The 23,182-nt window shown below is 40.0% G+C and overlaps 1 protein-coding gene across 3 annotated transcripts in view; it reads left to right on the top strand.

The window, feature by feature from the left end:
* The window catches only part of MYOM1 (myomesin 1), a 110,396-nt gene that overhangs the window by 18,179 nt on the left and 69,035 nt on the right, over window positions 1-23,182 (top strand). For all 3 annotated transcript variants that reach the window (XM_030552836.1, XM_030552838.1, XM_030552837.1), the window contains 8 exons: window positions 2,135-2,272; window positions 10,256-10,466; window positions 11,112-11,269; window positions 15,338-15,430; window positions 18,901-18,989; window positions 19,117-19,179; window positions 20,169-20,333; window positions 20,942-21,103. In XM_030552836.1, coding sequence (XP_030408696.1) covers window positions 2,135-2,272; window positions 10,256-10,466; window positions 11,112-11,269; window positions 15,338-15,430; window positions 18,901-18,989; window positions 19,117-19,179; window positions 20,169-20,333; window positions 20,942-21,103 — 1,079 coding nt within the window. The remainder of the gene's footprint in view (window positions 1-2,134; window positions 2,273-10,255; window positions 10,467-11,111; window positions 11,270-15,337; window positions 15,431-18,900; window positions 18,990-19,116; window positions 19,180-20,168; window positions 20,334-20,941; window positions 21,104-23,182) is intronic.

Genomic DNA, 23,182 nt, shown 5'->3' on the forward strand with positions numbered 1-23,182 from the left:
CAAGTCCTTTCAGGCTGCCATTTATAGCTGATGTTAACATGGATCTTGGCGACATACAGTCTGAAAACCGGATATCCTTGGATTTCTTGTGGCATGTTCTATTTGCAAGTGGGTAGACAAGCCAAGGATTTAGAAAAGGCTGATGCTTATTTGGGACTTATACCTTTGGAGCATATTATGAATATGAGGAAAAAATGGCTAATAATAAGTTATTGTTCATTTGTAATACATTGTTGTATTGTGTAATACTGAAAATATCAGTAAGGAGGACCTATGCTTTTGGAAAGAGGAAGGCATTTGGTATTCCATTTTTAAACTAAATTATGACACTTTTAAAAATAAACCAAAATACAGTACAACTACGCATGCCTTAAATGTATTCTGATTGTATTCAGAAACTTGTCCAAGGTTGAGGGGAATCTATGGATTCGGCAATTGTGGCATTCCCTTTTCCTCTGTTTCTCCCCTTCTCTACTTTTCCTTCATTAAATGACATATTAATTCATTGTGCTTGCTTTATTTCTTTATTTGGTAGTGGGGTAGCATGGTATAGTAGTAGTACAGGGTCTCATCAGTCACTGAAATTCATGTTGCCATATAGTTTGCATACATATAGTTTAAAAAACATTAGCACACTGAAGTGTTTTGCTTATCAAAAATTATTCCAGCTAGGGGAACTAGATAACTTCATGGCTGGTTGCAGAATACAGAGCTTTTCACTTATAGTTCACTAGTTTAAATCGATTCCAGAGGATTAGAATTCTTTAGGAATTGTTAGATGTTCAATGGCCCCTGGTAGCAGGTGAGGTAGTCCTAGTCTAGGATCTAGTAGATAGGTATCCACATCACAAAAAATCTCATTACAATTTACATGAATTGGAACCTGCCTGTCTTGATTGACAGGCTCTGCTGACTAGCCATGGACAGGGGTATAGAAACTCTAGAAGGCCCTGTCAAGTATAATTCCCAAATCTGAACCTTAGCATCCAGGATATGGGTACTAGCATGAATTCCCCTAAGCTTAATTACCAGCTTAGATCTGATAGGCTGCCACCAATCAGGACTTAGAGTAGAGTGCCAGATAGACTCTGGTCTCCTCAAAAACTTCCCAGGGGGCCCCAAGACCCAAATTCCTTGAGTCTCACAACAAAGGGAAATAAACCATTCCCTTCCCCCTCCCTTCTTCCTCCCAGCTCCTTCCCGCCCTGGGAACACTAGGAGATACCGTGAATCAATTCCTTGAAACACAACACAAAGAGATCAAGTTTCTCTCTCCCCCTCACCCAGAGGCAATACAAATTTACCTTTCCCTCCTTGCTTCCCACCAATTCCCTGGTATATACAGACTCAATTTCTTTGAGCCTTAATTAGGAGAGAAAAATCAATAGGTCTTAAAAGCAAAACTTTTAATAAAAAAGAAAGAAAAAAGTAAAAGGTTTATCTCTGCACTTTAGATGGTAAACAATAACAGGGTCTTTCAACTTATAAACAATAGAAAGAAACTTTCTCCAGCAGAAACACAATTTAAGCTACTTCCAGCAAGTACACATATGCAAATAAGAAACAAATTAAAAGACTATAACCACCTTTTTTCTTACTCACAATTCTGAATAGATAAGAGACTAGCAGGGAGATTGGCAGAAACCTGGTTGCACCTCTAGTCCCGTCCAGGACCCAGAGAGAACAAAGCCAAACCCAAAACCCACAAACAAAGGCTTCCATCCACGAGATTTGAAAGTATCTTGTCTCCTGATTGGTCCTCTGGTCAGGTGTTTGCAGGTCACTGTTTGTTAACCCTTTATAGGTGAAAGAGACATTAACTCTTAGCTATCTGTTTATGACAGGCCCAGCTTACAGGAGTGGTGAAATGTGCATTGCTACTAGGTATGCTGGACATTCTCCGTACATAGAGGGATTTAATTTCAAGGCCCATCGCTTTGGCACCTTTAATGAACAGTGAGATAAAATGCATTTTGAAAAGTTGGTAACTGAAACATCATAACTGTTTGCTAAGAAAGCTTACAAGAGCTTAAATTATTATAAAATGTCTAGTATTTCTTCTAGTTTTCTGAATGTTTTTTTCAACAGCTTCTCAATTTTCTTTGTGAGTCTAATAATGTGGCTTTTATTTCAGACTAAAAGATTCCAATATAATGATAGAAGATCGATCCTATAAGTTGAGTCCCAAAGCAAAGAGGGCAAAACAGAGTTTATTCTCTGAGGAAAAAGAAAATAAAGCCATTGACTATGTAGTACCAGTGTTCACAGGACGGTATGTTTGTTTTCCTTTCCCTTTTTCTTGGTGTACTTGTTAATTTATAAAATATTCCTTATGATAATAATTAATAATCCATCTCTTTTTTTTATCTATCAACATCAAAATGCTTTTAAAAAGATGGGTTAGTTTTCTCTACTTTACATATAGGAAACACACAGAAGTTAAGTGTCTTGCCCCCGGTCACTGAATGTATCAATGACAAAGCCAGGAAGGAAACTCAGGTATTCTGATTTAGTTTTGTGCCCTTGTTATCTGGATTGTGCACACCATATTTCCTATGAGAAGGAAAGAGAGTTATGGACATTTAACCATGAAAACTGGGCTTGATGCAGGAATTACTGAGTAAAATTCTATGCCATACGTCAGATTAGATCATCATAATGGCTTTTCTGGCTTTTCACATCTGTGAATCTGTGGTGAATTTGAAGGGTCATGTTCCTCGAAATCTGAGAAACAAGTTTGTACACACAATTTTGTTGGCTTTTCTAGTTTAAAGATTTTCTCTATAATTTAAATGTCTCTTATCAAGTCAGTGTTAAATATGGCAAAATTGAAAAACGTGGTCATGTTTTGCCCTGGTAGAGGAAAAAATGTTAATGATAAAACTAATTAAGATCTTAAGTTCAACATAATCAACTCTAATTCTCCCAGGTACTGGTGGTATTTATATCATATCTGCTGTTGATGTGATAAATTTCTGCTGCAGCAATGTCCTAAGTAAATCTGAATGTGAACTATACATAGTAGCCAAAACCAAGGCAAACATGGAGACTTTCCTGGGATATGGTGTAATGATTTATTATGAGATAATGACAGTCCAAGCATAGTCATTTGTTCAGGTTTATTCATACCAGGACAGGTCATGGAAAACTAACTTGTGATTGGAGATTAGGAGAAAAGCCCATTTGTTGTCAAATACACACCTCTGTTTAGCTTTTATGTCTCCTGCAAAGCTGTGCTTTTCACATGACATTTATGAAGTGTGAGAGACAAGGTAGATGAAGTAATATCTTTTATTGGACGAACTTCTGTTGGTGGAAGGGACAAGCTTTTGAGTTTCACAAGCTCTTCTTCAGGTTTGGAGAAGGAAACTAGAATGTCCAAGCTAAATACAAGGTTGGACAGATTAGTCATAAAGGGTTCACAAATATTGTAGGAGGCCACATAAAATGAAGTAATTCATACTTGTATCATTGTAGGACAATGGAGGGTCAGTGGGCAGCATGTGTTGTAAGTTGTTGCAAAGGGCCATAAAACCAATATCGCTGTTAAATCTCTGTTACTGTCCGGTGGAGTTATGAATTTAGGTTCCCAGGCTCATCTGTTGAAGGTGTTCTGCACGTTTCCTTTCAGGATGAGGATTGAGAGGTCAGATGTGGAGTGGTTGCTATGTGAAAAGTGTTCCCCAATGGGAGAAGGTGTGGAATTCAGTGGGCTACTGCTGAATTTACATTTGTAAATTGTAGCACTTCTACTGTGTTTGTAACCTCATGCTTTTGTGTGGAATTCAGATTTTCATCTCGTTAGTGGGACACATTTGCTTTTGCCTTTTTAATACCCTGTTTTTGAGATAAGGCATCTCTAGCCCAGAGGTTTTCTTTCTTGTTCTATTCCCTCCCATTATCTCTAAATCCAAGAGCCATTTTTCTTTTACTTTTCCTACTCCTCCAGGCCAGAGATTCACTACTCTTTAATTCAACTAAGATACAAAGATATATGCCCTCTACAAAGCACTATTTTGGAGTTTTAAGTATGTCTCTCATGATGGAAATAGATAAATTTAAAATGTCATGCACAATTTGCAATAAATCTACTTTAAGGCTACTTACAATTTATGGCACTATGTGATTTAGGGCAGGTCTACACTAGAAGTTGCACCGCTGTAGCATGTCTGGTGAAGCCACTCAAAGCTGCTGGGAGAGTGCTCACCCATTGGCATAATTACTCCACCTCCACAAGAGGTGGAAGTTATGTAGGTGGGAGACACTCTCCTGCCAACATAGCGCCAATGTGGACAGCGCTTAAGTTGCTGTAACTTGTGCCACTGAGGCGATGCCTTTTTCATACCCCTGAGCGATGCAAGTTAGATCGACTTCAGTAGTAGTGTAAACCTGTGCTCAGCTAACTGGGCTGTTTTAAAGAGTGTTGCCTTTTGGTATGTTCCATTAGCTGCTACCCCATCTCTCCAAGACAAACATGTCTCCTTTTAGGTGTGCCTAACCTTTACAAATACAGGATTTATTCCTCCTTTTGGAAGGAAGTGTTGTCCAGCAACTGGATGACATTAATCCTGATTTGCTTTACTTTGTGTTGCTTTACTACCGGGTTATGTGATTTGGGGCATGTCATGACCACTCTGTAATTCATTTTACTTGTTTGTAAAATTAGTATAATAGTTCCTAACTCAGAAAGGAGTTCTGAAGCTTAATTAATTTCTGTCTGTACAGCACCTGGAAATCCTAAAATAAAAGGTGCTATAGAATTTTAAAATATTATCATCAGTACAATTATTATGCCTTATACTACTACCTATTGTCGACCCTATTTCCTGCACATGGCAACTCAGAATGTTGTGAATGCTTTGGGGCCATTTTGTTGGCCAGCACTGTGATTTTGAATCAGTTTAAGAGTTTTAAAAGGCACATGATGGTCATTAAGTGTCCAAGTAGGCATTTTATCACGTGTTTTTGTTTTTGTGAATTTGTTGGCATCATATTGATGTTTGTGTGCCAGGATTGTGGAAGTGATAGGTTGCAATAGCATCAAGTATTTATTCTTATTGAAGGGTAATAGCCCAGACTCATTGAACCATGTGCATGTTATAAATCAGACCTAAATTCTCCTGTGAAACCAATCCACAGTTTCCCATGCACAGATAGTTTGTACAAGGAGTAGGTACTTAAAAAGGTCAGCATTCTAGCCATTCTACAGTGCTATTATATTGGCTGTGGTACTGTTTCAATAATATTTCCACTGTTCCCTCTGTTTTCAGGGGTTTCAAAATCTGCTGTAAAAATTCACTCACATGGAATACAAAGACTCAACTCATTATTATTTGTTCTTACACACACAGAGTCAACATCAGCTTCTGTAGGATTGCAGGGTATAAGTCAATGCAGAATTTGGTCCATGGAGGATAAAATTAGGGAAAACGTGTTGCTGTTCTAGCATATCAAGCACCGAGTGCCCAATCCAACTACCACTGAAGCCAATGAGAACATTTCCACTAAAGTTAATTGAAACAGAATCTGGCTCATAGACTGGAACTCTGCACCCAACAACACATGTAAGCTGTAAACTTGTGGGTGCCATATACTGAGAACTGTTTTCTTGAAGAAAGTATTTTAAATATATAATTTTAGGCTTGAACCTGCAGTCTATACCCAGGTAAAGTTCCCACTTATGTCAGTGAGAGTTTTGACTTTATAAGGAATGCGGAATCAGGCCCTAAATGCTCTGTTGTTTTTGCTGTGATTCACCCTTTCAGGGAACACTGAATCCTGATCTTTGGCCTTGGCAGATAAGGAAAGGAAGAAATTAGTTTCTCTTTTGTTTTAAAATTAAATTATTTATAAGCTGTAGATCTACACACTTGAGGACCACTCCTGCAAGGTGCTAAGCCCGTGTTTGGAGCTGGGGATGCTTATTAACTCACAGAAGCTGCTCAGCAGCTTAAGGATCAAATCCAAGTTCCATTAACGTTGTGGTATCAAATGCTACCAAATTCATGGTCCATTTTGATCACTTTCATGGCCAGAGGGTTTTAAAATTGGTCAATTTCACATTTTCATCTGTTTACATCTGAAATTTCATAGTGTTGTAACCATGGGCATCCCAACCCAAAAGGTACCCAGAAATTGGTCTGATCTTGCCCCTCCCAGAGCTGTCATGCAAGGGAAGGACAAGTTCTGTCCCTCCCCAGCCCAGCAGAGACAAGCAGTTAGGAGCCCCCTGGCTGGGGCACTCTGAGCAGGAGGGGGAGATCGGACTCCCCTCCACCAATCTCTTCCAACTGCAGGAACCTCCAGTGGTGGGCAGGGAGCTTCCTGCAGCAGGGGGAGGCCCTTGGACATAGGTCTAATCTCCACACCCCCCAGCTGCCATGCAAGGAAAGGATAAGTCCTCTCCCTCCCCAGCCCAGCAGAGACTTGCAGCTAGAAGCCTCTTGGCTGGGGCACTGCCACCAGTAAGAGGAGATCATATTTCATGGGGATGGGCTTATTTCACTGTCCATGACACATTTTTCATGGCAGTGAAATTGGTAGGGCACTAACCATTTGTAATGAAAAAGAAAACAAGGTCAGGTTGCCTTTAAAATAAAAATGTCATTGATTCAGCCAAAGTGAATTTAGATAGCTACATTTATATTTATTGAATTAGGGCAGATCTACATTTAAAAATCTGCATTGGTGCAGCTGCACTGCTGCATCGCTTCAGACGTTACTGTGCTGATGGGAGAGCTTCCCCTGTCAGAGTAGTTAATCCACCTCTGAGAGAGGAAGTAGCTATGCTGACTGGAGAAGACCACCCATCGACACAGCACTGTCTGCACTGGAGGTTAGATTGGAGTAATTGTGTTGCTCAGGGGCATGGATTTTTCACATCCTGAGCAACATAATTATACCAATGTAAGTTCGTAGTGTAGACCTGGCCTGAGAAATGAGTTTTTAAAACAATTTTTAGAAATCACCATCACTGTTTTTGTAGTTTCATGTGGTGATTGTGAATGTTGTTGCCAACACTGAGGAAGAGAAACCATTTTACTGGTACTTCCCAGGAAGTCCTGTCTGCCAAAGTAGCTCAAAACACTAACAGCTGACTTCAGAATTTGAATATATGAGAAAGACAGGAGACAGTCAATGCTGTCATATAAGTTGCCTCAGTACTTTCAGGATTTTATATGTGTGGTTAATTTAACAGTTCATTCCAATGCTGAGTTGCATTGCTTCTCTTTATTGACATTGACACCAAATTGTAAAGGTGGCAGCTTCGGCAGTTATTTATGTTTTTCTTTAGAGGTGGCCTCAAGTAATTCCCCAGATCCAAACTCCCTGAACTTTGGGTGTTTCAGTCAGAATTCCTCTTTAGATGTCTTATAGTTAAATGGATACTGTCAACTGGAAATCTAGTTGTTTTAAAAAAAGAGAGAGTTAAAAGTAGTTTCAATTACTTCTCTGTCCCTGGTTATCCCTGACAGTTGTTACTGGTTTACATTTAAATTAAAAAAAAAAATGTTTTCCTCTAACCTGTTGCTGCGTGGAAGGCCCACATAAACAGGGACAACTGATTCTGTAACAGAGCATACAGGTGAAAATGACATTACAAAAGTGCCGTCTAATGCACAACATTAGCAAATTTAGAAAAAAAGGAATTTCTCCCCACAATCTCTTTCAGTTATAATAAGTGAAAGGAAGCTCTAGCCCTGTATCCAAACATAAGATTGGGTCCTTTTCTTAGTGTCATGAATATATAATGATACATATAGTGTGAGACTGAAAAAGTTGTCAGCTTTACCTAAAATTAATGGGTACTACAGAATCTGCAGTAAAGCACTTAGCAATTTTAAAGTAAAGCCATTTATTTTGCTAAACCAAATGTTGTGCAGTAGCTGTATTCACCAGAAACACAGTAATGCACCCCTCACATCAGGGAACCCACACTGCACACTGAAACAGCTCTGAAACTCTGACACTTCTAAAGCAAAAAGGCTGCAATACTGTTCCCACATGTGATTCTGAAGGCAGAATTAGACATGGTGATATTTGTGACCAAAAGCACCCTGTATTCACACCCTACACATTGTTCTATTAAATCTTTGTACAAAATATGCCTTGTGAGGCAATATTTGAAAACTAATAACTCTCTGATCAATAATATAATGGTGAAATGTATATAGCAACATCATATGCAGGGCCATTCATAGGTATTCTGGGGCCCTACGCAGCCCCCTCGTTGGGGTGTGTGGGGGGCCCCAGGCCTCTGCGGCGGAGGGGATTGGCTTGGGGGTCTGGGAGTAACCATCACCCCTGCACTCACTGGTGGCCGGCTGAGGCTAGGTTGAAGCACTTCCCAATGCTGGGGAGTGAAGACCCAACCCTGTTGCGGTCCTCAGGGGCATGGGGGCAAGGCTGGGGCAGAGCAGGGGTGGGAAGAGAAGAGGCTGGGGCAGAGCTGGGGTGGGGACCATGGGGAAGAGGCAGGGCAGGGGCTGGAGCAGCACGTAGCTGTGCAGGGCATCAGGAAATTTGGTGCCCCAAATTTCCTGGTGTCCTACATAGCTGCATACTTTGCATATGGATGGGGACAGCCCTGTTTATATGTAAAGTTATGATTTCCCCCTCAATAGTGTTACTTGTTCAAAACCAGCCCTGCCTAGGCAAAAAGTTGTTAACAAGGTCCATCCTAAACAAAGGAATGTGTCTTTACCTTAATTTACATATAAGTAATAAACAGGGTCATCAAGACAGCAAGGGGAGAGGATGGCCGGGAACAGAACAATTTGCATTTCAGCAAACACAAGTGGGGAAAAAATGAGTATGGAGCTTTCTTTGTCACTGGATTCCATGTCACCTTCTTCACTGCTTAAATAAACTTTAATTTGAGGGGTAACCTTCAGAAGAATCCACTTCATAGATTTACTGGACTATAAAATAAAGGGTCAGAGAACCCTAAGTTGTCTCTTTGACCTCAGAAGACAAAGGCACCAGCACCTTTGGGCCTCTGCGCGAGATCCTGATCGAGAAGAAGGGCATTCACCATCTTGCTAGTATACTGTGGAAAAGAAAGGCCATCTTGAACAATGCCTTGAACCAAACTTTGCAAGATTAACTCTTATACTCGAATTCACTTAAATCCTATCTTCTTTTGTTAATAAACCCATTTTATTTTTAATCTAAACCAATCCAGTGCTGTGTTTAAACTGAACTGGTTGATAACTCCAATTAAAGTAGCAAACTGTAGAATATTACCTCCTTAGAGGGGCAACAAACCATAATATGCCTCTGATTTTTCCAGGACAGGGCAGGATATTTCAGAACACACATTGCTGGGAAAATTCAGGGCTGGGGAGGGTGTGGAATCACCATACCAGTTGTTAACCACAGCTGTTGGAAATCTGTGGTATTGCAGGCAGGTGCCAGGATCCAAAAAGCATTGGAGCAGGGCTGCCCAGTACACAGACAGAGTGCATGCTTGTTGCTGACTATGGGCATCCCAGGAAGTGAGCTGGGGCAAGGTATTGTGAGGCACTTGGGGTTACAGGGTAAGAGGTAACACAATACTTCACTAATCTGGATTGCACACCTGAATGTGACAATATTATTAAAGCTGATGTTGATGGTATCCTCCATTGTTGAATGCCTTAGGGGGATGCAGAAAAGAGAATAAAAGTGTTCATGAAACACTAATAATCTTTTAAAAATATTTTAAAGAACAAATGACTTCACGGACATTAAAGAATAAAGTGCTCGTTTGATTGCAGAGAGCTTTTTGTAGTGCCTGGGATTGTTCTTTTTCATATAAATCAGAAGTGAGAACTTTGTTATACTGCTGCTGTAATCTCCAGTTTGTGGTGGTGTTATAAGTGCCACTGCTTCAAATCACTATTTGAAGTGTTATTGTGATAGCTCTATGGGTACGTCCTACACTGTTCTTTATAGTCGTGGAAATGTGAAAGCACAACAGGAAATGTATTAAAATGAAAACCTGCATGACACACTTGTCATAGAGAAATGCTCTGAAAATGATAATTACCTTAGATAGCATGATATACTCAGTCAGTGAGCTGTACCCTTCTGTGTAGCTGTTATTAATATAATATGAAATTGTTTCCTAGGTAATGATCCTTAAAGTAGAAATGCATTCTGAAGAGTCTAAGGCCCGTTATTCAATCGAGAGGGCCAAGCTAAAATGAAGTGTTAAAAATGAAATGTTTTCTTACGACTTTCCGGTGTAATTGTGCTTTTTTAATTCCTTCAGTCAGGTGTATGTCAGTGGGATTACAGATACAGAACAAGAAAGAATTAAGGAAAGTGCTGCATACATTGCCAGAAGGAACCTCTTTGCTACAGGCGAAGGAATTAGTGCAACTAGAGTGGCCACTTCGTCCTCTACAGAAGAGCAGCATGAAAAGAAGTCAAGGAAAGTAGCAATACGAGAGTCAGCTGAACGTCTGGCGCTGAAGAAAACGGTAATAAGACACAAATGAATCCATCGAGTGTAAGAACTTTGGGCCTGGGATTGGTTTTTTTTTTACTTTTGTTTGTATAGTGTCTGGCACAATGTGGCATATCATAGCTGTCTAGCCAGCACCCAGCTCCCACTCTGCATGCTTACATCATGCCAGGGGCAGACAACAGTCAATGGGGAAGCAGCCTCTTAGTCCTGCCCCTAAATCCTTCCAACTCTTATGCAACTTTTCAACAGTTGAGCCTTTCACTAAGGTTCCCCTCAGCCCTGGGACCTGGCCCTGCCTACAGACCAGCATCCCCCAGCCCTGGGACCTGGCCCTGCCCACAGACCAGCATCCCCCAGCCTTGCAACCTGGCTCTGTCCACAGACCAGACCTGCCTCCCTTGGCACCTGGCCCCACCCACAGATGGCTGATTTCTGTGTGCCTTGGAGATGGCATCACTAGTAATTTTAGAAGACCATCTGGAAGCTGAAGAATATTGTCTGTCTGTCTAAGTAAGAAGGATATATTAAATATAATCTGGATTTTAAAATAAAAATAGCATTCTGCATATTCCCCTAGAAAAAGCCCTAAAACTTCTTGGGGTGTGGAACAGTAGTATATGTAAGTGGTGAGTTTTATGATGAAATATTTCTGTTTTAGTTAGAAGAGACTGAGGAATTTCACAGAAAGCTGAATGAAGATAAACTTTTACACGCTCCTGAGTTTGTTATCAAGCCTCGTTCCCATACTGTCTGGGAGAAACAGAATGTCAAATTACATTGTACTGTGACTGGCTGGCCAGAACCCCGTCTTACATGGTAGGCTTGTATCTTCATCAGCAATACTGTTCTTGATTGCGAATATGCATTCTGAATTTGTAAATTCTCAGGAAATCTATGTGTGTGACACTGAAGAAAGCGCAGTGTAGATATGTGATCAATTCAAAGCAGTGATGAAAAAAGCAAAGGCGTTCATGAGAAGCAGGAAAGAATGCCACACACCCTTATTCACAATGAGTAGCTCCTTACTCCATACTTCAATACTTTAAATTAAGCTGAGAGAGCTCTAATGAACATACTCTGAGACTCCCCAGAAGTCCTCCAACAAAACAAAAGGAAGACCAGATTTGACATTTTTTATATTTCTAAGATAAAAAACAAGCAGAGGCCATCCTCCCAGACCCCCTTCCCTTTTTAAAAAACACTTTTCAGACCACCTTTCAGAGAAAGAAACATAAAGGTTACAAACAAGCTCAATTTAAAAAACAAATCCTTTGCAGGTCATCATCTTTAAGGTGCAAAACTGCTGTTTTTAATAAAAATGTCCCAACTAACAAAAAAAAAAAAGAAAAAAGAAAAAAAGAAAACCAAGAAGAAAAAAATGGAAATAAAATATATTATCAGGGCCATCTCAAAGGGAATGTTTTTCTTTGAGGCATCAGAGAGTCTTTATTGTCTCTGGAGCATTAAAGGCTACTGTGGTTAAGAGCAGCTGCTTAGCTGCTGATTCAGTTAGTTTCTCTCCATGCGAGGATGCAGAGAATTCTTTCCTGAGTGCTGGCTGGTGAGTCTTGCCCACATGCTCAGGGTTCAGCTGATTGCCATATTTGGGGTCGGGAAGGAATTTTCCTCCAGGGCAGATTGGCAGAGGCCCTGGAGGTTTTTTGCCTTCCTCTGCAGCATGGGGCATGGGTCACTTGCTGGTGGATTCTCTGCAGCTTGAGGTCTTCAAACCACAATTTGAAGACTTCAGTAACTCGGACATAGGTTAGGGGTTTGTTATAGAAGTGGATGGGTAGGGTTCTGTGGCCTGCTTTGTGCAGGAGGTCAGACTAGATGATCACATTGGTCCCTTCTGATCCTAAAGTCTATGAGTCTATGAGCATGTTCCTGGAGGTCACATCATAATTATTTAAGTTATATGCCATAGATAGATTTAGGGCCTGATGCAAAGTCTATTAAACCCAGTGGGAATCTTTCCTTTCACTTCAGTGGGCTTTGGATCAAGGCTTTAGTCTAAGGGCTTGTCTCCACTTACTGTGGATCAATGCTGCAGCGATCGATCCACCAGGGGTTCATTTAGCAGGTTTAGTGAAGACCCGCTAAATCAACTGCTGCTCGCTCTCCCATCAACTCCAGTACTCCACCGGAACAAGAAGCATAAGGTAAGTTGAAAGAAGAGTTTCTCCCGTTGACCTACTGTGGTGTAGACACCGCAATAAGTCGACCTAAGGTACGTTGACTACAGCTACATTATTCATGTATCTGGAGTTGCATAACTCAGGTCAGCTTAACCCCGTAGTGCAGACTTGCCCTACGAGGTCCCAAAATATTCTTTTACGGATGTGTGGAGCATAGATGAAAGTCTAAGTCTCTTGGATTAGTGTCTTTCCTGACTGGAATTTAATTTACGTTCAATTAGTGCTGAGCTGTGGAGCCTTTCTATCTCTTTTTTTATATCTGGCCTGGGCTATACAGAATTACAATCAAGTTGTTGAGACAATTAGATGGGGACGTACTGGTGTTTTTTCAGACTTTAAATGGAATTTGATACTTGTTTTTATCTTATACAATACTTTGAGATTGTGTCTATCAAGCCATAAATATTTACAACTAAGAGCTGACAGAAAATTAATTTATGTTCAGTACTAAGCATTAAAGTATCTATAAACTAGAACTGAAACTGCATTTGTGGAGGCATTAGAAAAACTGATAAAGACTAACACGACTACCACTCTGAAACCTGCTCTCATATCAGTACTTTAAATATTAAACAAATATTTGGCTCTGCTGCCTGAATTATTTAGTATCCTACAGGAACTCTGCTGTAATTGCCATTTTATTTACTATCTATATTTCCTTAGCATTGTGCTCTTAGACAAATAGCTCACTACCAAAAATTTACCTAGGGGCCTGATCCAAAACCCACTGAAGTTAATGGAAGTCTGAATTCAGATCAAGTGTTCTGCGGACAAATTGTTTCAGTTGTGTACAAATTTAATATTTTAGTTGCATTTATTCAAAAGATAATCTAAAACTGGTATTTCAGATCTGACTCATTTCGAACATAGGAAAACATCCAGTTTTGGATTAAAATTCGTAGCTGGAGCCCAGCCCTAAAAGATGGATCCAAACCAAAACATCAGATTTGAACCCTTTTTAACTTCAGCTCAGATCCATCTTTAAATTATTCCAAAAGATTGATATATTCATTTCGGGCTAAATGAAGCTTTCAGATATCTGCCCTTGCCTCTTATTGAAGTCAATGAGAGTCTCCAACATGCATGCAAGGACAAACTGGCTCTTGAATTAAATTTGGGTGGTGGAATTCAGTACATTATTTTACTTCAAAGAGTCTGTACTCTGCGCTTGGTTACCAATGGAAAGAATGAATTCAGAGCCCTTACAGCAGGGGGTTTTGCTCAGACATAAGAAGAGCACTGAACTGTATCTGATAACATTAATTCAACATTTGTTAACCAAATGTCATTCATATATTCCAAGCCGTTGTTCATTATGTGAACAATGAAGAATTTTGAATGCCGTGGGTGACAAATTCAAAAGCTTCAGGGGCTTTCATTCTAGAAATCCTTACAATGTGATCCAGGTTCATTAACTGGTGCAGTTTTATTGGCTCCATTGGAAAGAAGATATGAAAAACCAAGGATATTTGGGACTTGCAGTAGAAAGTAAAAGTTATTAGCGCATAAAGATAGTGGGCTGGTTGCAATTCAACATTTGCTAACGATGTGGCTGTTCTGGAATTTATTTGACTTTCCAGAAATAACAAGCGGTCCTTCAAAAGTGTGAGGCAGATGAATATAAACCTGCCATAAATTCAATGTAATCATTTATTTTTCATTAACATGATCATGAAAAGAAAAGGAGTGCAAGGATTCTAAAAATTGATATAATTCATTTAGGGTTTGATCCTGCACAGTGCTGAGCACTGAATGACCTCAATTCCTACAAACTTCAGTGGGTGCTCAGAACCCTGTCACAGTGTTTGATAGCTTGCTGGATCAAGTCCCTTGTTTTGTGTGTTACTGTCGAGGGAGCCAGTGCATGTGATCAGAGATAAGTTCTGCATAGACTCCCTGCACATCCCCACGCAATGCTGCTGGGGAGCACCACTGACTAGTCCAGGGAAGAAGTGGTGGCAGTTGGCTCCACTGTTATGTAGATCTTCTGACCATTGTTCTCTGTAAGACAGGATACCAGAATAGCAAGGCAATAGTGCCTATCAAACAACTCTGGTGTTGTGCACAATCTGAGGGATAGGATTTCTTCACCCCCCATCCCTGTGGAATAACCTTGCACCAAACCCATTTCTTTAGACTTTGCATTGAGAGGATGATCAGACTGAAAGTTAATGGGACTTGTGATGTTAACTCACTTAAGCATTTTTGAAAACTCCACACTTAGCCCTGTGGCCATAAATTTGCTGGTGTGAGTAATGTCTGTTATTCCCAACAGTAGGAAGACTTGAAAGGCAGCTTTCAGTGTAAGGATTGATTAGCAGCGATAGCTTTGGCTTGATCTGTTTCAAAAGTGAACACTGTTATACTGGTTTCCCAAAAAAAATAAACTATACTGGAAAAAGGGCTTTTCTGTGGGTATAACTGAGACTACCCGGGGGTTATACCAGCATAGATTGGTAACGTAAGTTTTAAGTGTCATCCAGGCATTAGATTGAATATATGGTGGTATAGGGAGCCACAGAGTTATTATTGTCATTGATATATAGAGGTCTGAAATATCTCACTTGTGGCTCTGCTACTCTTTAATAATATGATATTGATTGTAACCCAAACACCAAGCATTTGCCCTTTCATTGTAAATGATTTACAGTTCAGATTACTATATCTTGTTTTTGTTGTTCCATAGGTACAAAAACAATGTGCCCATCAATGTGCATACTCACCCTGGCAAGTATATCATTGAAAGTCGATATGGGATGCACTCACTGGAGATTAACAAGTAAGGGAGTACCAGATAATTAAATGATTTCAGTAAAAATGTTACTGTTGATTTACAACTGCCTAGTGTGTGTGTGTGTGTGTGTGTGTGTGTGTGTGTGTGTGTGTGTGTGTGTGTGTGTGTGTGTGTGTGTGTGTCTCTTGGGAGTTGAGGGATAAGAGCTACAAAATTGGTACATTTGAGCAGAATAGTGTCTCCTAAAAATGTAAGAAGCTCTGGTTCTCATCTATCAAGGATAAGCAGTCTTCCTACATGAGTTATAGCTGGATTGTAGTTCAATTTATAATTGAGTCACAAATACTTGGGCTACTTTTGATACATCTGCCACCTTCTTCTCCTCCCATTTATAGTAGAAACATGATAAATAATATTGTCCAGGCTTACAGTTGTGACAAGAACAATATTTGATGATTTATTTAGCTCTATTTTCAAATACAAATTTTGGGTGTTAGTCTTACAGAAAAGAACAGTATTGGGTGCCACCCATACAGACACAAGAAGGGTTTTAGCAATATTCCTCATCCAAATTGGGAAATTTTTGCAGTTGCCTGTATTCAAGAAATATTGAAACATGGAGACCTCTTTGTAATGTGAGGCTCCTTGAGTGATCAGTTCTGCCTTCAGCATTCAAGTGCCTACTTTATATTAAAAATAATAAAATAATAATTGGAGATATACGTATCTCCTAGAACTGGAAGGGACCTTGAAATGTCATTGAGTCCAGCCCCCTGCCTTCACTAGCAGGACCAATTTTTGCCCCAGATTCCTAAGTGGCCCCCTGAAGGATTGAACTCACAACCCTGGGTTTAGCAGGTGAATGCTCAAACCACTGAGCTATCCCTCCCCCCACTTAGCATGCCTAAGTGCTGATTGGAGCATACAAATGTGAAATTGTGACATCATAGTAAGATTCTTACATTGCAGAGTTCACCAAACAGTTCCTATAGGTCCCACATTAGACCTTTCTGTGGGATATAATAACATGGACTACATCCCAAGGATAATAATCAGTACATTTTTTTCCTACTTCTTCTATTCATTGATTCTCATCCTGAACTTCAAAGAGACATTTTAAAATAATTATTCCTTCGGTAGATTGGATTTGAGTCCTGGAGAAACTTAATATTTACTAACAATACCAGTTAGAAATACTTATCTCTTCAACATTATGTTCCCAACAGTTTTAACTTGTTCATGTATTTAATTCAGCTTTATTTCTTATTTCTTGAGCTAGCTTATTTGAATCTGAAACAATTATTTGAACATCTATGCAAGGTTTTTTATTTGTTTGTCTTTACTCTTCCATATCCACATAATGGAGAAAAGTATTAGTATGTTATTAATTAAATAAAGAAACACGCACATACTCCTTGCACATCGTACCAGGTGAAATTCAGAGAATTTGTTCAAATGAATAAAAATGAACCTTCCCTTGGCATCTGTACAACATCTGAGAAGATGCTGAGCTCCTCCCGATGAAAGCTGAAAGTATTCAGCACTTCACAGTATCAAACCATTTGTAAGGAATATTGGATCTGATTCTTCTCTTATTATATCAGGAGTGAATCAGTTTAGTTAAATGGTGTTGTATTGATGTAAAGACTAGTGAGGGGAGACTCAAGCCCCTTCTGTACAACAATCTAGGGCCTGATCTTATTTCCATTGAAGTCAGTGGGAGTTCATGAGTATGGACTAAGTAAAAATGGAGAGGAGGGGGAATAAGTAGCTGAGTGAGGATTGCATCCCAAAACTTTTCAGAGTACAGTTTAGTAGAGTCTTTACTGAAATGCTTTGACTGGCAAAACAAAACTGTGCTTACATGTAGTAAAGTTGTATTGTGAAGAAAAATAGTCAGCAACGTACAATTTTAGTTAGGAAATGTAATTAGGAGCCTGAGGAAAGGTTTAAAGAATTAAGAAACAAAGAAACTCTATAAAGACCACTTTTCTCTCTTTCACTGCCTCAGACCCTTCAATAACCACTCACTCCCTTCCCTGTTCCTACCAGTCAGTTAATTCCCTGAATCCTTTTCAGCTCCCTGCTGCTTTCCAATAGCTCTGGAAGAGTTTCTGCTGGCCTCTGGCCTCTACTGAATTCTGCCCTCTGGAACTAAGTGCTCCAGAGAGTTTGACATTTGAATTCAGCACGGACAAGGGCTAAACAAATGGAATATGATAGGTGTTTGGACATGATCAGTAGAGTTGTGTGAAGGGTGAATTGGGGAATGAATTGGATGTTTGCATGGAAGGAATAGGGCGTACTAAAGGGTTGGAAGAAGGGAAAGAGGAATGGGGATCTAATGAGAGGTTATAGGTAAGGCTCCGTGTTTGTCGCAGAGGTCACGGAATCCGTGACTCTCTGTGACTTCTGCAGTGGCCCATGTGGATGGCCTGGGAGCCGCCTGAGCAGGTGGGGCAGCCCCATGGCCAGTTGCACTGGCTGCTGCAGGGGCAGTCTCAGGCTCCCCCATCCTAGCAGTAGGAGTTGGGTGGGGGGGACGCTCAGAGCTGGGGGTTGGGTGTGGGGTGGTGTTTACCCGAGGGGATGGGAGCTCCCCATAAGAGCAACAGGAACTTTGCTTCTTCAACTCCTAGCTCCACGTGCTGCCTCCACCCGCAGGCACCGTCCCCACAGCTCCCATTGGCCGCAGTTCCCAGCCAATGGGAGCAGCAGAACTGGGACTTGGGGTGGAGCAGAGGCAGCACATGGAGCTAGGAGCTGGAGGTCGCTGCTTCCAGGAACTAAGTAAGGAGCCTTCCCCAGCTCCACCAACACCAGCACCCATTGCACCCCCTGGTCCACCCTCCCCAGCACCTGAGGTGCCCCCCAAACTGCCCCCTCCCCAAATTTTAGTCAGAGGCATATAGTAAAAATCATGGTCAGGTCATGGGCCGTGAATTTTAGTTTACTGCCCAGGACATCTCCATTACTTTTACTAAAAATACACAAAAACGTAGCCTTAGTTATAGGTAAGAAAGCACAGCCATGCTGGTTGCTGAAGAGAATAAAGGTGGGAGATAAGCAAGTCATACAAGCGAATCCAAGCATAATGAACGTTCAAGTTCAAGTCATTATGGAGAATGGATAAAGGTTCAAGCAAATTCTACTTTTAAGACCAATTCACTTCTTCTAGTTAATGACTAAAGGAGGCTTGTGCTTTCAATAATCTCATAATGCCCAGTCCAGCACTCCTCACTCATGGCCTGCTTCAAAATCCATTTAAATCAATGACAGTCTAAGTTTAATCAGGTGTAATTTATATTGACTTCAATGGGAGTTTTACCTGAGTAAGGTTTAGGCCCCTTGTTAATTGAATGAGAGAGAGAAGCATTTAAATTAACACTTAGTAACCATTTGCTACATTACCTTGTGAAAATAATGTTTATAAAATGATGTTTTGATGTCAGGCATAGATCCTAGAAATGTCAAAGAGTACTAGGTGCCCTGCCTAATCATTTGCATCATTTCAGATGTGATTTTGAAGACACCGCTCAGTATCGAGCTTCTGCCATGAATGTTAAAGGAGAACTTTCAGCTTATGCTTCCCTTGTGGTAAAGAGTAGGTTTGCAGGACATATTTGCTTTGATTTTTCTTTGAGGGGGCACATTAAAAATTCTGTTTACATGGCTCAAAGTGCTGATTATTTCTAGATGATTAGTAACTAGAGTTGTTCTCTTTTTTATAGGATATAAGGGAGAGTTTGATGAAAGTTATTTTCATGCTGGAACTGTTACCATGCCTCTCAGCTGTAAGTTCAAAAAATGTGTTTGCCTGACCTAATCCTTTAAAAATTGTGCCACTGTGACAAAACAACCAAGCAGATTATTTGGTGGCATTGTTGAGAAACAAAATGGGTCTGATTTACAGAAGCTCTGAACAGCCGCAACTTCAGCTGAAGTTATTGAGAGCAGCAGATGCTCAGCACCTCTGAAAGTCAGACCTTGTATGATATAAACTGATGTTATCTCTTGGTGTCCACAGCAATTTTTGTTTATTTTACAACTGTCTACTGTACTTATCTGATGGAATAGTGAGATAGACACTGATACATGCTTTGTGTTTGTACCTTTGGCATTGTACTTAGCTCTGGAATATAAATGATCAAAGAAAGAGGTGGAAGCCTCATCCCTTGAAACCTGTAAGACTAGACTGGATAAAACATTAGAGGACAGTCTTGCATTGGCTTCATGGGAGAGACTGGATGACTTGATAGCTCTTGTTCATCTCTAACTTCTGTGATTTCATGATTTCATGAGGACAAGTAATAGAGATCAAATAGTCAGAACCTGAAGTTAAGTATTCTAGGTATAAGTAATCAGTGGACCAGATCCTCAGCTGGTATCCAAGTAGCTCTGCCAAAACCAATGGGGATATGCTGATTTACACCAGCTGAGGATCTGGCCTTACATTTGGAATTACTTTAAAGTTTTACATAAGTACATTGAAATTTGAGGAGTTGTAGCAATGCTGCTCACCTAAATAATGTATATTGGACTTGCTTTTGCAAGGCACTGGGAGCTCTGTATTTGGAAGATTTGAAAGACTGAAAGATTTGGGGTGTTTTTATTATTTTTATTATTATTATTATTATTATTGTGACAATGTAGTAATAATGTGAGGGATGTGCTATCAAAATATAGAAGGTTCCATTTATATACAGTAGCTTTTGCTGGTTTTTGTCATTTATCATTACAAAAAGATAAAAAATCAAATAATCAGACAATTTTCTTTACACAGTTGGTGTTACCCCCCATGGCTATGCCTCCAAGTTTGAAATCCACTTTGTTGACAAGTTTGAGGTATCCTTTGGAAGAGAAGGCGAGACAATGAGTCTGGGTTGTACAGTTATCATTCATCCCGACATTAAGCGCTTCCACCCAGAGATCCAGTGGTACAGGAATGGTAAGCACATATTACAAAATGAATTTTAAACTTGTCTGACACAGAGCTTCTTTCCCTTTCATATCCAATTGAAGAATGAAAAGAGGAAACATAAGAGTATATTATAGCTGTAAGATATAGTATAAAAACAAGAGGGAAATGTTAATGAATTTTTTTTTTCAAAATTTTCCCCTTTTTAATTAAAAATGGCAAAATTTTGAAATGCAAAAAATTTCAATTAGCTCTATAGTTGGTCAAAAATTAGAGGAAAAGTTTGGGAAAATATCTGAATTTTTCCCTTTTCTTTTCAATATTTTTAAATCTCAAACATTTCAACCAGCTTTAGTATCTATATAGCCATTCAGTGCTTGTGACATTTGTTATTCATTGATATGTTGAAACCTCTCTTAACTGATCACTCCAGAGACTGAGAAAAATCAGTTGCCTAATGGAGTTAGATCACTGAAGTCAGTGTAAAGTAGGTATGAAAGAAGAATTAGAGATACTTTTGTGATTCTCTTTTAGGACAGGAAGTTGTCTAATACAGATGATCTCTTGTACAGGTTTCATTGTATTTAGGAATAGGTTCAATTCAGTCATCTCTCATTATAGAACTCTCTAATTTCTAGGTGTTCTTATTACACCATCCAAGTGGGTCCAGATGCATTGGAGTGGGGAGCGGGCTACGTTAACCCTTGCTCATGCTAACAAAGAGGATGAAGGTCTTTACACTCTTCGTGTGGTCATGGGGGACTACTATGAACAGTACAGTGCTTATGTCTTTGTTCGAGGTAAGATCTGGTAATGTTACCCTAAGAAGAAAGCAGGATAACTAAACAAAGTGAGGAGAAATCAATCCCATTAATTTCAGCTTTTTTTCAAATGAAAACAGTGTAATTATTGAAAATTGTGGGATACTTTTAAAGAGCTTGTTAATAAAGATGGACAAAATGCTGTGACATTGAAGAAATGTCAGTTGTTTAGCATTATAATTTCCCATTATTGTCATATGGAAAACTTGATAAGATACCTCATACCTGGGTGGCACCGCCATGTTCTTGAGGGTCTTTGGACCCTACTGATACCACCATTATTCAGATGAACAAATAGCCTGTGGACAGTGATGAGCACTAATGATAAAGCGGAGAAACCCATGTAACAAATTATGAATATATTATTCTGGCCATTTTGTTGCTAACTACAGCCCATTGTTTTGACCAAGATACTGTGCAATAACTATTTGGCTCTCTTTAACACACAGTGTAATAAGTTAAAGTACATTAGGAAGTTTTTGAGGCAAGTAAAGTGTAGAAGTTATTTAAAATTCAGAACGCACTAAAAGATTAGTTTTCTGTCTATCTTGGTTTTATATTCTTGTACATTGATAAACTTCCTAGATTTTCTCTTGGAGAGAATGTCCCTTTAAAAAGAGCCTTGATTATCAAATTTCACTGGTCCATGCACTGCTTCTAAATCTGTCTCAGCTGCTGAAGGCAGCTGAAGTGTGTAATGCTAATCCTAAAGGCCCTTGAAATTCTTGGCTCTGTAAACATGCCCAGAATGGCGCCACTTTGCCAAATATAGCAGAACCTGGTGATATGCAGATTACAGCCTGCCTGGAGATCATGACTAAAGCAGTAAGGCTCACAATTTGTAGAAAGAACCTATCAAAAGGTCTGTTTGTGACCTCACAACAAAATAGAAAGATGGGAAAACAGACATATCAAAAGTTGTGTTGGTATATACGTAAATTATCATTTTTGTTAGTATACCGCTATCCCTCTATAACGCCACCCGATATAACAAGAGTTCACATATAGCACGGTAGCAGCCAGGCTCTGGCGGTGCTTTAAAGGGTCCAGGGCTCCAGCTGCTGCGGGGAGCCCAGGGCCCTTTAAATCACTGCTGGAGCCCTGCTGCCACTACCCCGGGGCTGCAGCAGCGGGGCTGGGCTGATGATTTAAAGGGCCTGGGTTCCCTGCAGTGGCCAGAGCATGGAGCTCTTTAAATCACCGCCGGAGACCTATCGCTGCTACCTATGGGGCTGTGGCAGCAGGGCTGGGCTGGTGATTTAAAGGGCCCAGGGCTCCCCACGGCCGGAGCCCGGAGCTCTTTAAGTCACCGCTGGAGCCCTGCTGCTGCTACCCCGATATAACAGTGTGTCACCTATATAGCGGTAGGGATTTTTGGCTCCCCACGACCACGTTATGTTGGGGTAGTGGTGTATTACATCTCTGGGATGAGACAGAGGATTGAGGTCTTAACTAATTGTGACCATTAAAGGTCACACAACACTTTTTGCAAGAGTATGGATGTAGCTTTGGTATCCTGGCAAATTCAAATTAGGTGACTTACAGTCTTGCTTATTTAAATTCCTCCTACAGTTTCAATTGGATAATACATACTTCACTTCCTGTCCTAAACAGTTGTGTAATGATGCTACATACAGTTCATCAGCTGCCATATTTACTATGAAGTGGTTACCCTTATAGAAATTCCCATCTATAGGTCTCCAACTTGTGAAGTGCAGAGCACTGCGCAGGATCAGGCCCCTATTTTAAGTGCATTAGTAAAGTTTCTAAATTGTTTTGTGAGCCTCCTGTACTGCTGTACACTGGTCACCAGTAGGGATGAAATCCTGACCCTATTGAAATCAGTGGGAGTTTTACCACAGTTATTTCCTAATCTAACTATTGGAGAGGAAGTGTAGTACTCAGATACCACTATGTGTAGGGCCCTACCCAATTCAAGGTCCATTTTTGAAAATTTCATCATCATAGCATTTAAAAAGTCTTGAATTTCATGATTTCAGATATTTAAATCTTAAATTTCACAGTGTTGTAACAACCCGGAATATGTATTTTTAAAAC

This window comes from Gopherus evgoodei, chromosome 2 (assembly GCF_007399415.2).
Source record: "Gopherus evgoodei ecotype Sinaloan lineage chromosome 2, rGopEvg1_v1.p, whole genome shotgun sequence".
NCBI lineage: Eukaryota > Metazoa > Chordata > Testudines > Testudinidae > Gopherus > Gopherus evgoodei.